At 45.6% G+C, this 12,083-nt stretch overlaps 3 protein-coding genes across 3 annotated transcripts; 1 reads left to right on the top strand and 2 right to left on the bottom strand.

Annotated features, from left to right (window-relative positions):
- Window positions 1-692: 692 nt before the first annotated feature.
- Window positions 693-3,353, top strand: LOC119358152 (E3 ubiquitin-protein ligase CHIP-like). The gene is made up of 7 exons (XM_037624835.1): window positions 693-859; window positions 1,007-1,138; window positions 1,264-1,335; window positions 1,939-2,072; window positions 2,250-2,400; window positions 2,513-2,623; window positions 3,045-3,353. Exons 1-7 carry the CDS (start codon window positions 746-748, stop codon window positions 3,168-3,170), a joined length of 840 nt encoding a protein of 279 aa, XP_037480732.1. The 5' UTR covers window positions 693-745; the 3' UTR covers window positions 3,171-3,353.
- A 1,966-nt stretch (window positions 3,354-5,319) lies between these two features.
- LOC119278905 lies at window positions 5,320-6,857 on the bottom strand. The gene is made up of 2 exons (XM_037560540.1): window positions 5,850-6,857; window positions 5,320-5,416 (listed from the first exon to the last, which is right to left on the bottom strand). The coding sequence occupies exon 1, from the start codon at window positions 6,453-6,455 to the stop codon at window positions 5,898-5,900; it is 558 nt and encodes a 185-aa protein (XP_037416437.1). The 5' UTR covers window positions 6,456-6,857; the 3' UTR covers window positions 5,320-5,416; window positions 5,850-5,897.
- A 4,462-nt stretch (window positions 6,858-11,319) lies between these two features.
- On the bottom strand, window positions 11,320-12,067 carry LOC119358142 (defensin Tk-AMP-D2-like). Its single transcript, XM_037624829.1, has 2 exons — window positions 11,891-12,067; window positions 11,320-11,805 (listed from the first exon to the last, which is right to left on the bottom strand). Exons 1-2 carry the CDS (start codon window positions 11,958-11,960, stop codon window positions 11,627-11,629), a joined length of 249 nt encoding a protein of 82 aa, XP_037480726.1. The 5' UTR covers window positions 11,961-12,067; the 3' UTR covers window positions 11,320-11,626.
- Between the last annotated feature and the right edge of the window lie 16 nt (window positions 12,068-12,083).

Raw genomic sequence — 12,083 nt, 5'->3', positions numbered from 1 at the left:
AGGAAACTTCACTCTCTTTATTTTGATTGAAGTTCTTACGTTAGTTGTCAAAAGCGTGACAACTAGGCTCGGGCTTAACATTTCCACCTAGAAGCCCGGCCCCAAACCCCCCAAAAGCTCAAAATGACTAAAAAATATTTTAACTAGCAAATATGTAGAATGTGTTATTTTTGTAGCCCTAAAATAATTATTTTAATTGATAAAAAAATGTAGACACTCTCGCTAAGCTTTATGTATACTTGCAGAACGTTTACATGTATGAAATGGAGTTCCTCCTGTTGGCCTAACCAGACATGACGGCCAAACTTCAGGGTTGAAGCATGCATGCTTAGCAAGACCGTGAGCCTCGAAATTCGAGCTCTTTTTTTTTTGAGAAGACGAAATTGGAGCTCCTTTTTTTTTGAGTAGAATGAAATTGGAGCTCCTAAACTCGTGAACTTGCTCATGTGTTTTGGGCCAGCTGGGCCGGGCTTGGGATTTCAACTTCGTGCTTTGCCGAGGCCCAAAAAGGCCGGCCCGATTCGGTGTATGATCAGGTCTAGTTCATTTTTTTTACATCAATTCGGCCCCGTTGACTTGTTTGACCTTTTGGATCAGGAAAAATAAACAATATATTCGAGTCCTTTTTCTTTAAGAAAAAGAAAGAAAAGAAATCCCTCCTCTTGTCTTCTCTTCTCGTGGGGCCTTCGATATTCTTGCGCGGCGCAATCCCAACCAACTTCAGAGAGAGAGAGGGAGGTTTTCCATGGCGGCGGCGGCGGACGGCGGCGTGGCCCGGCAGGCGGAGCTCCGGCGCGCCGAGGGCAACGCGTGCTTCCGCAAGGCCCGCCTCGGCGCCGCCATCGACTGCTACACCGAGGCGAGCGCGCACCCCCCAAAACCTCCTCCTTCCTCCCCCAATCCGGCAATCCCCTTCTTCCCGGCCGACGATTCGATCCGTGGAATCCCCTCCCGGTCGAGCGATTATCGGATGCAAGGACGGATTGATTGATTGGTTGGTTTCCAGGCGATTGCGCTGTGCCCCGGCGTCGCGGTCTACTGGGTGAACCGGGGCCTCTGCCACTTCCGCCGCAAGGACTGGGCCAGGGTCGAGGAGGACAGCAGGAGGGCGCTCGCGCTCGACGACGCCTCCGTCAAGGTGACTCACACAGATTATTATCCCCGTTTCATCAGTTCATGCCTGAGGAAGAAGGGGCGTATAGATTTGTAAAATGTGCAGTTTCAGAGCTTCATCTCTTCTTGCTTCTGTTGCTGATGATGCAGGGACACTATCTGCTAGGGTGCGCTCTGCTCGAGAAGGAGGACTGCGCTCTCGCCGTCAAGGAGTTCGAGAAGGTCCGCGGTTTGCGAATCCTCTCTGTACATTCTGAACCAGGCTCTGTATTATACTAAGATCATCACGTTCCTGCCATTTACAGTATAAGAATTGGTAGATTGTAAGCACCAGTCTGACTGACGATTAACCTCAAGATGGTCTAGAGTATCTCTGAATCCAACCGGTGATCTCACATGTGTCTAAAGCATGCTTCCTGATTACCCTTGTAGCTTACCTGCCTTCTTCACATGCATAAATAATGTAACCACACACCCACTGGGACGCTGACCGTTTGTGTCCTGTTCTGAGTTGTAGTCTAACAATTTCTTTGGATGTTATTGTCTGCGTGCTCTCAAATATTGCGGAACTTGAACTGAACCCCCTGTCCTCTTTGACGTTAGTAATTTACCATCGGATGAAATGGTTTCACTATAACTTGTTATGGGCTTGCGGTCTTCTTGAGAAAGATGGTGATGTCAATATGTACTACCTTGGTGTCTTTCACCAAGCTCTCCTGATTACATACGAGTTGAAATGACAGTTGGAGACACATTTAATTATTGACCTCAGCTAATTGGCTGACATTGACAGTTATTTTGGCTTGACAAATTGATGGGGAACAGGCTTTGGATCTCTTGAAGTCTTCAAATTCAAGGGACAAAATGGCGGAGGACATTTGGCAGGTTCTTGCCAAGGCCAAGTACCAAGACTGGGAAAAGCACTCCACTCAGCGGGTTTGGAAGATGCAAAGTTTAAGGTACATTGTGTGTTGAAATTACCTTGATATAATTGGCATAATTGTGCTGCAGATCAAAGCCAAGTCTGTATATTTAATGTTGAGGGTCAATTCGGCAAAACTGTAACATTCACCCTGATGCCTTACATTCAAGATACTGATTTTTTTTTTAACTCTGATGTAACATGAACATTGTAGGGAAGCTTGTGAAAATGCTCTGCAGGAGCATCACTTTCTTAGCGGTACTCTTTCAGAAGACTCTGAGGGGACAACCAATGAGTATCCAGAGCAATGCAAATTGTTATCCGAAGTCTTCACAAACGCTATACTTGCTGATACGCCAGGAGATGTAAAAGCACTGATTATTTTTATGATATCTTGTATTGTAACCAAATTTCTTCTGTTCAGTGTTATTTTTTTCTCCTCTGTGTTCTTAAGTTGTTCCCACTCTGAATACCTAGGTGCCCGACTACCTTTGCTGTCAAATAACTTTTGAGATTTTTAGAGATCCAGTTATCACACCCAGTGGTGTAACATATGAGAGGGCCATACTGCTTGAGCATCTCCACAAGGTGCGCATTCTTCCTAATCTGGCATCTGTTTATAGAGAACCCTTGATTTAATTTAATTTATTTTTTCTACTGGTGTCTGCTAATATCATCCCCTGAAATTCCTTAATACAGACTATTCCACTTACATATATATTGCCTGATTCTACAATAATCATAGATTTAGACGACTCTTGTATGAGTACTGGTTAGTTGAAATAACTGTTATTAATTAAAGGAAAAAACACAGAAGCTTGAACAAATGAACAGTAGCTGGTGTAGCTAAGTTGAACTGGTACATTATTTGATTGGCATAGGTATGACACCAAGTATGTTTTGACGATGTGCTAAGGTTCAAAATTATTTAAACTTCGCTTTACATATAACTTAGTATGTGTTGTACATACGGTTTGATGTTGTAAATCTCACAATAACCTTTCCTTAGGTGGGTAATTTTGACCCGGTGACACGGGAGCCCTTGAAGGAGCATCAGTTGGTTCCGAATCTCGCCATCAAGGAAGCAGTGCAAGCCTACCTCAAGGAGCACAGCTGGGCCTACAAGACGAACTGAAGCTGTCCTGTTACCGCTTAAGTGCTAACAAGATTGTGTTGATAGTATCTGAGTTGCAAAGGGGGATCCATTCTTCACTTTTGTGTTGGGCTGATTGATTCTTTGTAAATCCTGGTGAACACTTGGCAATTGTACATAACCAGCCAACACAGTGGAAGCTAAAGCAGCTTGCTTGACCTGTGATTCTCTGTAGCAGTTCGCCTATAGGATAGTCATTTTCAGTGCTAGGTCAGCCCACAAGAATGCATGCACCAATCCAGAACAACAAAGAAATAGGTCACACAGGCAAAGCGCCCATAGCACGACACTCACCGACTCAAAACAAGATAACCAGACTCCCAGGACAATTCACAGATAACAGGTAGTCGAACCATGACCCCCTCGTCCATATAAACGGTAACCAACCAGATAAAGGCAATGACAATGTATCAAACATATCCACGATGATCTTTTATCAGGCGACGGGCTTTCTAAAATTCATGGTGTACATTTTTAAGTATACAATGAACAGTATCCATGATGATCATTTGTTTATTTCACAGTGAGCATTTTATAAACACATGATTATCATTTAAAAAAATCACTTGTCTAAAAATCGCCGTCCATCTTTTAGGCAAAAATGTACAAATTTTGTAAAAGATCAGGTAAATATCTTTTACATTTTTGTTAGCAAAATATTTGTTGTCTCACAGACAAACTAATGCGAACTGTAGAGACGGGAGAAACAAATGATAGAAACCCACATGAACGCTGAACTAGAAAGTTCAAAGTTGTGAGCAACCTTGTTATATTTTTAGATGGATCAAGTGTTCTTCAAATTTTAATCAGGAGCAACCTTGCCTCCTTGCAAAAATTACACGTATGCAAAATCCTTGTGAGATTTCTAGATGACATGTCTTTCGGGTAAATTTCGATGGGAGTTGACGAGTATTGTGACCATGTTAAAAGAATGAGTATAACAACAACAACAACAACAAAGCCTTTGGTCCCAAACAAGTTGGGGTAGGCTAGAGGTGAAACCCATAAGATCTCGCAACCAACTCATGACTCTGGCACATGGATAGCAAGCTTTCACGCACCCCTGTCCATAGCTAGCTCTTTGGTGATACTCCAATCCTTCAGGTCTCTCTTAACGGACTCCTCCCATGTCAAATTCGGTCTACCCCGCCCTCTCTTGACATTCTCCGCACGCTTTAGCCGTCCACTATGCACCGAAGCTTCTGGAGGCCTGCGCTGAATATGCCCAAACCATCTCAGACGATGTTGGACAAGCTTCTCTTCAATTGGTGCTACCCAACTCTATCTCGTATATCATCATTCCGGACTCGATCCTTCCTCATGTGGCCACACATCCATCTCAACATACGCATCTCCGCCACACCTAACTGTTGAACATGTCGCCTTTTAGTCGGCCAACACTCAGCGCCATACAACATTGCGGGTCGAACAGCCGTCCTGTAGAACTTGCCTTTTAGCTTTTGTGGCACTCTCTTGTCACAGAGAATGCCAGAAGCTTGGCGCCACTTCATCCATCCGGGTTTGATTCGATGGTTCACATCTTCATCAATACCCCCATCCTCCTGCAGCATTGACCCCAAATACCGAAAGGTGTCCTTCTGAGGTACCACCTGGCCATCAAGGCTAACCTCCTCCTCACACCTAGTAGTACTGAAACCGCACATCATGTACTCGGTTTTAGTTCTACTAAGCCTAAACCCTTTCGATTCCAAGGTTTGACTCCATAACTCTAACTTCCTATTTACCCCCATCCGACTATCGTCAACTAGCACCACATCATCCGCAAAGAGCATACACCATGGGATATCTCCTTGTATATCCCTTTTGACCTCATCCATCACCAATGCAAAAAGATAAGGGCTCAAAGCTGACCCCTGATGCAGTCCTATCTTAATCGGGAAGTCATCAGTGTCGACATCACTTGTTCGAACACTTGTCACAACATTATCGTACATGTCCTTGATGAGGGTAATGTATTTTGCTGGGACTTTGTGTTTCTCCAAGGCCCACCACATGACATTTCTTGTTGTTAATAATGGTAAAGATTTTCTTCCGAATGGAGGAGCTTTCGCCCCCGATTTCATGCCACTGAAGCCAAACCGATAAAACAACCGTCAGCCCACACGAATGCATGCAGTCAATCAATCCAGAGCAACAAAGAAATAGGCCACAAAGGCAAGCACCCACAACAAAGAAATAGTTGGAAGTACCCAGTGCCCTTCGTCTCTCTGCAAATTAGACCAATATGACAACCAATTAGCAGATTGATAGATAATCGCAGTAGGATCACGCTGTGTAAGCGCATTTAGAGCAAGCTGCATTTCCGGCTTTCCATGAAGTCCAGAAAAAGCTGCTACAGACACATCCACCAGATTCTTTACTTTTCTGGGAAAGCTATCCATCCAGGTCCAGCTACTAAAATCTTCTATAGCACTAGGTTTATCAATTAAACCAGTCACAGTATATCATTTACACACACAATAACTAAGAAGGAACAAAACGAAGTTCACAATTAACAGTCACTAATACTAGGATTCAGGACAACCGTAATCATGGCATATCATGGCCAAGCAAGCTGGATAACAGTAGTATAATTTAGCCCCATAGAACAAACTGGCTAACACAATTCAAAAAGATTAAGAAGTGCAGGTGTACACGTACATGATTATTCCATTGATCGGAGCAAGCCCAAGCATGAGTCGAACTGAATTAGTGCCCACCTGCATCTGCTAGTGGCTCTGATGAGAAGAGAGGAACATAAGGCAGATACGGCCCTACACTGCTTTTCTCGAGATGAAGGACACTAGAGAGTTGGCGACGTCGCATGTCCCATGTCAGCAATGAAGCCGCATCCCATGCTTCGCCCTCAAAAATACCCTTGCTGACAAAGAAGAAGGTGTCGCGATCGGGATGGAACCCAACCATCCGGTACTCCACCTCATTTAGGTTCAGCACATTATCGATCCTGAAACTGTGCTTCAGGGCCCATTGCTGGGTGTCATAATCCTCAAGGCGCCATATCGCTACCTCTTCAGCCATGTTGAGTGAACCATCATCGTCGTCATCCCCGACGGTGAGAGGAGCTGGAGATATAGCAGCATAGTGCAGGCACCCCTGTGAGCACCCAACTGTACCATAGCTCTGGCCGCGTGGCACGGAGATGGTCTTCCACACCTTGCCTTCCATGTCCACAGCCACCAGCACAGTCTTGTCTTCCCAATTGTTGCTGTCGTCCGGATACAGTAGGTTTCCGACAACGTGCAGCATGCCGCCAACCAGGACACTGCGATTGGTCAGCCAAACCTTGTCAACCAATCCAGTATCCCTCTGGCTCCAGGCTCCGGTTCTCCGTATGTACCTGTACTCCGTATGTGGAGGAGGAGGCCATACAGGCGCGCACCAGCCCGAAGTACATGTACTACGTATGTGGCAGGAACGTGAGTGAAGTGTCGAGATCAAGACCCTCGGCCTCGGCCGAGAGGCCGGCCAGGTGGTAGCGTTCGCCGTCGGCACGGGTGATGGTGGTGTAGAGGACGCCGGCGAGGGTCTGGGGCAGCTTCTTGCGGTGGGCGGGGTGGGCGATGAGGTCGCGCCAGGCCTTAGAGACGCACTTGAAACGGCAGACGGACCGGAAGGGGAGCCGGGACAGGATCTCCATGATGAGGTCGTCGGTGAGTCGACTGGCCGCCGCGGCCGAAAGAGAGTTCTTCCCAGATATCTCCTCCTCCTCCTCCTCCATGGGGCGGCCGAAGCGTCAGGAGTTAGAACTGCAAATCGATGGAGCGAGAAAATCATCAAACTGGGCGAGGTCCGGCGAAGAAGAAGAGCTCCGGCGAGGGGGGGCGATTGGGTGGGCTCGGGCGAGGAGGGCTACCTGGGCGCTGATGGCGTAGGGGTGGGCGACTGGCTGGCGGCGGGGAGTCTCCTCCGGGCGACGGGGTGCAGCGTATAGGGCGTCGGGGGATGGGGTCCGGCGGCGATGCTGCACGGCCGGCGCGACGGGGTGGCGGCGCTAGGGTTACAGCGCGTGGGGCGAAATGGAGAGGCTATCAGCTGTAATTTCCCAGTGGCTGCGCACGTTTCTTTTTTCACTTGCTTTTTTGGTCCTGCTGCTCTACTGGATCAGCAAAAAAAAGCAGCTACTGATTTTCGTTAAAATTATTAAAATTATGAAAAATGTTCATGCAAATTTAAAAAATGTTTGAGAATTTTAAAATGTTCACGGTAACTCTTAGTTGCCTATTTTTTTTGTAAATCGTGATCATCTTAAATTGCGCGCTGGCAAGCCTAAAAATAAATTGTTTGATGTCTTACAATAAAGTGTTACTGCAACCACACACATGCAAACACATGCACGTCGATCATTTTGGATGTTTTAGTGTGCGTTGGGCCAGCGGGTTGTTAAAACAACAAAAAAACTGTTCATACTTAAGATTTTCAGTGTAGATGTAATATTCGTGTTGCGCCAGCATGCAGGGTTGGGGTTTAGGCCCTTCCCAGTGCTCCACCGTCGACAGGTGCTAAGCATGTCACATAAGTAAAAAAGTGACATGGCGCAGTAATTAAGAAGGAGAGAGAACTTTGTTGACCCCAGAAAGAACCAATGCCAAGCGCGAGAACCTAGGCAAACCACTTAAATGAAACAAGTTAACCAATGCATGAAAGACTTTAGGTGCTAAACCATTAAATAAAATGTGCTTAGCAACAATAAGTTAAGCACCTATGTATTGGGGGTGGAGTTGCTAAGATACTTAATGCACTCAGCACCTTCTCTAAGCACCTTTGCATTGGAAGAGGTCTTAGTCCCACTTCGCAGGTGGCGGGGTTGTTAAAACACTAAGAGCATCTCCAACAGGCGCCGAACGCGTCGCGCGCAAAAAACTGCTTTGCCGCGCGCCCATCGCCTGGTTTGGCGCGGCGCGCAGCGCTGGCTCCAGCAGCCGCGCTAAAATGTAGCGCGCGCCGCTCCAGCAGCGCGCGATTTGCCGAGGCATTGCATATATGGCATTTTGAACACAAAATGAAGTTGAAACATTCAAAATGCGATGAACATGACATATAAAATTGCACACAAACAAGTTGATGAAGAAAAGTTCATGCCCACAAGTTCAAAATCATGCCCACAAGTTCATCCAACCAAGTTCAAAATGCAAATCAAATGAAAGACACATCATTCCTCGTCCTCGTCTTCGTCCTCGTCCTCATATTCGGAAGACGATTCTTTCGCCTCCGAAGATGAATCTTCCTCCCTCTCCTCATCGTGCACCGCATCACGTGAAGCTCCGACGGTGTTGGCAAGATTTTCAACGGCATTTTCATGGGAATGTGTGCGAGAAGGCACATCAAAAGACATTCCGCCCATGGCGGCCGAAGGTGCACCCATGCCTCCCATGAGAGAAGCAAAACTCATGCCTTCCATGGTGTCCATAGCGTCGGGGGGTGCTCCAAAGCCAGCCATGCCTCCCATTGCACCGCCCACGGTACCTCCGAAGCCACCCATGCCACCCATGGCGCCGAGGCCACCGCCACCCATGGCGCCGAGGCCACCGCCGCCACCGCCACCCATTGCACGAACCATGGCTCTTTTTTGGATCAAGACTTCTTCACGGGCAAGATTGGCATACTTTTTTTGCGTCGCATTGAGGTTAGATGTGTCCAAGAAGAACAAGTGCTTCTCCCATTCCAACAATCTAGTTCGCTCCTCATTGCTCAGCTTCCTCTCCTCCAAAGCCACCCTCCTCTCCTCGGCCGCCAACCTCCTCTCCTCGGCCGCGGCATCTTGGTTCCTTGCCATTTTCCTCACCTCGTTGGCTTCTTTTCTTGCCTTCACAATAGCTTCCATAGCATTTTTGAGCTCATCATCTCCTTTCCTCTTCTTCTTTTCGGTTTTGTCTTTCTTGCACCCATCCGGTCGCTTTGGCTTCAAGTATGAAACCGAGTTGGGTGTGGGGCTTCTCTTGCCGTCATCACTTGATGCATCCTCCTCCTCCTCATCATCATCCAACTTAATTGTTCGCTTGCGTTTGTTTCTCAAATGCAAATCATCCAAATCTTCACGCTTCTTCCATTTCTCATCATCCTTCAACACGTTATAGCAATGGGGCAAGGTAAAGACCCTTCCTTTCTTGATCTTCCCCTTCTTGGTTGTCCTCTCCTCTTCTTTGAACAAGTTTTGCGCAATGTTGTACTACATGAAAACAAAGCAAGTTAGCACCAACAACAAGTATGATGAACATGTATGAAATGCCACTTACTCTATCGTCCTCACTTGTGCCACTTGGGTTCAACTTGTCAACCGCCTTTTGACAGGCCGCCCACCTTTGACAATCTGAGTTGATTGTCGACCATCGGGACCGAAGTGATCTCTCGGAGCGGTCAATTCCACTCAAGTTGTGAACATCAAAGTGTTCTTTCATCCGCCCCCAATAAGCATCTCTACTTTGATCACCTCCAACGGATGGATCCCTCGACACTTGCAACCAAGTATTGCATAGTAAGATGTCATCGACGTTGGTGTAATTGCCCGCTCTTCCTTTCGGTGCGTCGACAATGCCCTCACCCTCCTTGTCCACCTCGAACTCATGGTCTTCGAAATGCATGTCATTGGTTTGAGACCAATGCGAATTGTTGGAGCCAACACCCATCGTTGACATGTATGCATCATCATTGAGACTACAAAGTTTTTTCAACAATGCAAATAAGCTATCTATATGTGAATGCATTGAAAAAATAACAAAAAATGAAAAGTTGGAATTTTTTTCAACAATGCCTAATGAACGGAGGAGCTCACAAGTTTTTTTTTAGGGATGAAGAAGCTCACAAGTGCGGTGGCAGAAGTAAGTCAGGGCCGACTGTTTTGTGCGCGCAGACCACAAGCGTTCTCTATACACCTATAGCAATTTCCTTCAACCTCGCCTGCGCAACATTTTGTTTCAAGCTCCGCCAATATGTTAAACATTTTCAATGATCGTGCAAGTCAAATGAAGAGGATATTTATGTGGATGGTCAAGCCAAATATCCAAACATAACCCTTTTATTTTCTTAAAGAAAACTGCTAGCTAGGATTAGTATTTGGGTTGCGTTGTACCTAAACACCAAAGGAAACAAAGAGGACAGGGAGAACATTTTCTTTGTTTGCAACGAAGGAGCCTTTCTTGATTAAGAAACATGAAAAGAAATCCTTGAAATTAGGGTTTATGATGATTATTTGTGGGGACTTCTCTAATCTGCTTAACATTACAAAATATACAGTACTTCCACAAAAAGTCCCCACTGGTTTCTGAAAGATACCTTTCACAGAATATGAATAAAGCTAAAGAGGAATATTAATATATTATTTAGAATTAAAAAATCTAAAAACCAAAAGCATGACTGGGCCGCATTACTGGGTGGCCCATAAATGGTTTTAGTGTTAATATGCATTTAATTTCTTCTTTCCTGTAGATTTTCCACTTGTCATAAATATAATTATAGTGGTGCATCTGCAACATTTCTCTGTCTAAGAAGAGTTATGCATAGTCTGGGCCTGTGCAACATCAACGGTGAACATCATAAATATTGGTACTATTCAGAGAAACATTGTCCGCGACTCAATTTTTTTTTCAGCTGTTCAAAGAATGTTCATGAATTTTTTACAGAATATTTATACAATGTAATTTAAAAACATTGTTTTGTAAAATTCAAACAAATGTTTTGTGACATTAGAAAAAATGTTCTCATGATTTCAAAAATATGTTAGATAAACTTTATAAAAAATGATTATACGGTGCAAACAATCTTTACAAAAAATATTTGGTACCATTAGAAAAAAATCCAATGTGTCTTCGAATTCTTTGACATGTACTTGAAAATTATGTTCAACGTGTATTTAAAAAACAATTCGAACATTTATTTGAAAAAATGTTTATATAGTGTAAAAAAAACTTACCATTAAACGAAACTCTATGTGTATTTGAAAAATGTTCATACATGCATTTGAGTTTTTTTAACTTGTATGTTAAAAACAGAGCCATTCATGCACGTCAAGTTAAAATAGTTGAGAAGCTTGGGAAATTCGTTTCGCTACATGAATTTTTTTTGCTCTGTTTCTCTCGCAGAAAAAAAAAGAAACAGAAAAAAAGTGTTCGCTCCGTTTAACAGACAAGCCAACAAACCTGCTGATTCAAAGTTCCAACACAAGACATAGAAGCCAAATTGTCAGTGGCATCGTTATTACATCAACAGCACAAACTAAAGCCAGGAACACTTAAACAGCATACATGCAGACGAACAGCCAATGCCGAGGGTGCAGGTAGCTACTTTATTTTCAGTCATCCCTAGGAGCAACGTAAAGGAAACGGAAATAGACGGAGTAGGGACGAACAGATCTAAGGGACGGCATGGATGCTCTAGCCCAGTAGCAAGCATCCATCGGAGGACGTCGCGCGGACTGGTGTTGCTTAGCAGGTCCGCTTGCAGTAGCACTTGCGCTCGACGAGGTGCGTGTTGCACTCGCCGTCGGGGAAGTTCTCGGTGCGGCACACGGCGGCGCAGTTGCTGTTGCTGAGGCAGGTGCCCTTGAACTTGTGGCTCTGCGACAGGCACGTCCGGGCCTCCGCCGTCTTCATCGTCCCCATCTCTGCAATGCAACCACAGCAAGTAATTATTAAGTATCGCTGAGCACAGATGGTCAGGAGTCAGGAACCATGGATGGGCGGGCGTACCTGTGGCGACGAGCAGGAGGAGGAGAAGGAGGACGGCCGGCGCGGCAGCCATGCGACGAGTGGACGCCATCTCTCTCTCTCTCTGCTTGCTCGCTTCACACCGGAGATGCTAGATAGAGAACCGACAGAGCTCGCTGCTGCTGCTGCTGCTGCGTCTACGTGGGGCTAGCAATGCGAAGGTGGTGCAGACACA

Source organism: Triticum dicoccoides, chromosome 1A (assembly GCF_002162155.2).
Source record: "Triticum dicoccoides isolate Atlit2015 ecotype Zavitan chromosome 1A, WEW_v2.0, whole genome shotgun sequence".
Lineage (NCBI taxonomy): Eukaryota > Viridiplantae > Streptophyta > Magnoliopsida > Poales > Poaceae > Triticum > Triticum dicoccoides.
Note: the sequence above shows the minus strand (reverse complement) of the source record. Positions and strands in the feature narration are given on the sequence as shown.

What these genes read in the sequence shown, in the direction of transcription:
- LOC119358152 (XM_037624835.1), top strand. Translation starts at nt 746, where the DNA reads ATGGCGGCGGCGGCGGACGGCGGCGTGGCCCGGCAGGCGGAGCTCCGG. An exon ending in TCGACGACGCCTCCGTCAAG is followed by an intron (nt 1,139 to 1,263) that starts GTGACTCACACA and finishes CTGATGATGCAG; the next exon opens with GGACACTATCTGCTAGGGTG. An exon ending in TGCTTGAGCATCTCCACAAG is followed by an intron (nt 2,624 to 3,044) that starts GTGCGCATTCTT and finishes ACCTTTCCTTAG; the next exon opens with GTGGGTAATTTTGACCCGGT.
- LOC119278905 (XM_037560540.1), bottom strand. Translation starts at nt 6,455, where the DNA reads ATGCTGCACGTTGTCGGAAACCTACTGTATCCGGACGACAGCAACAAT.
- LOC119358142 (XM_037624829.1), bottom strand. Translation starts at nt 11,960, where the DNA reads ATGGCGTCCACTCGTCGCATGGCTGCCGCGCCGGCCGTCCTCCTTCTC. An exon ending in CCTCCTGCTCGTCGCCACAG is followed by an intron (nt 11,806 to 11,890) that starts GTACGCCCGCCC and finishes GTTGCATTGCAG; the next exon opens with AGATGGGGACGATGAAGACG.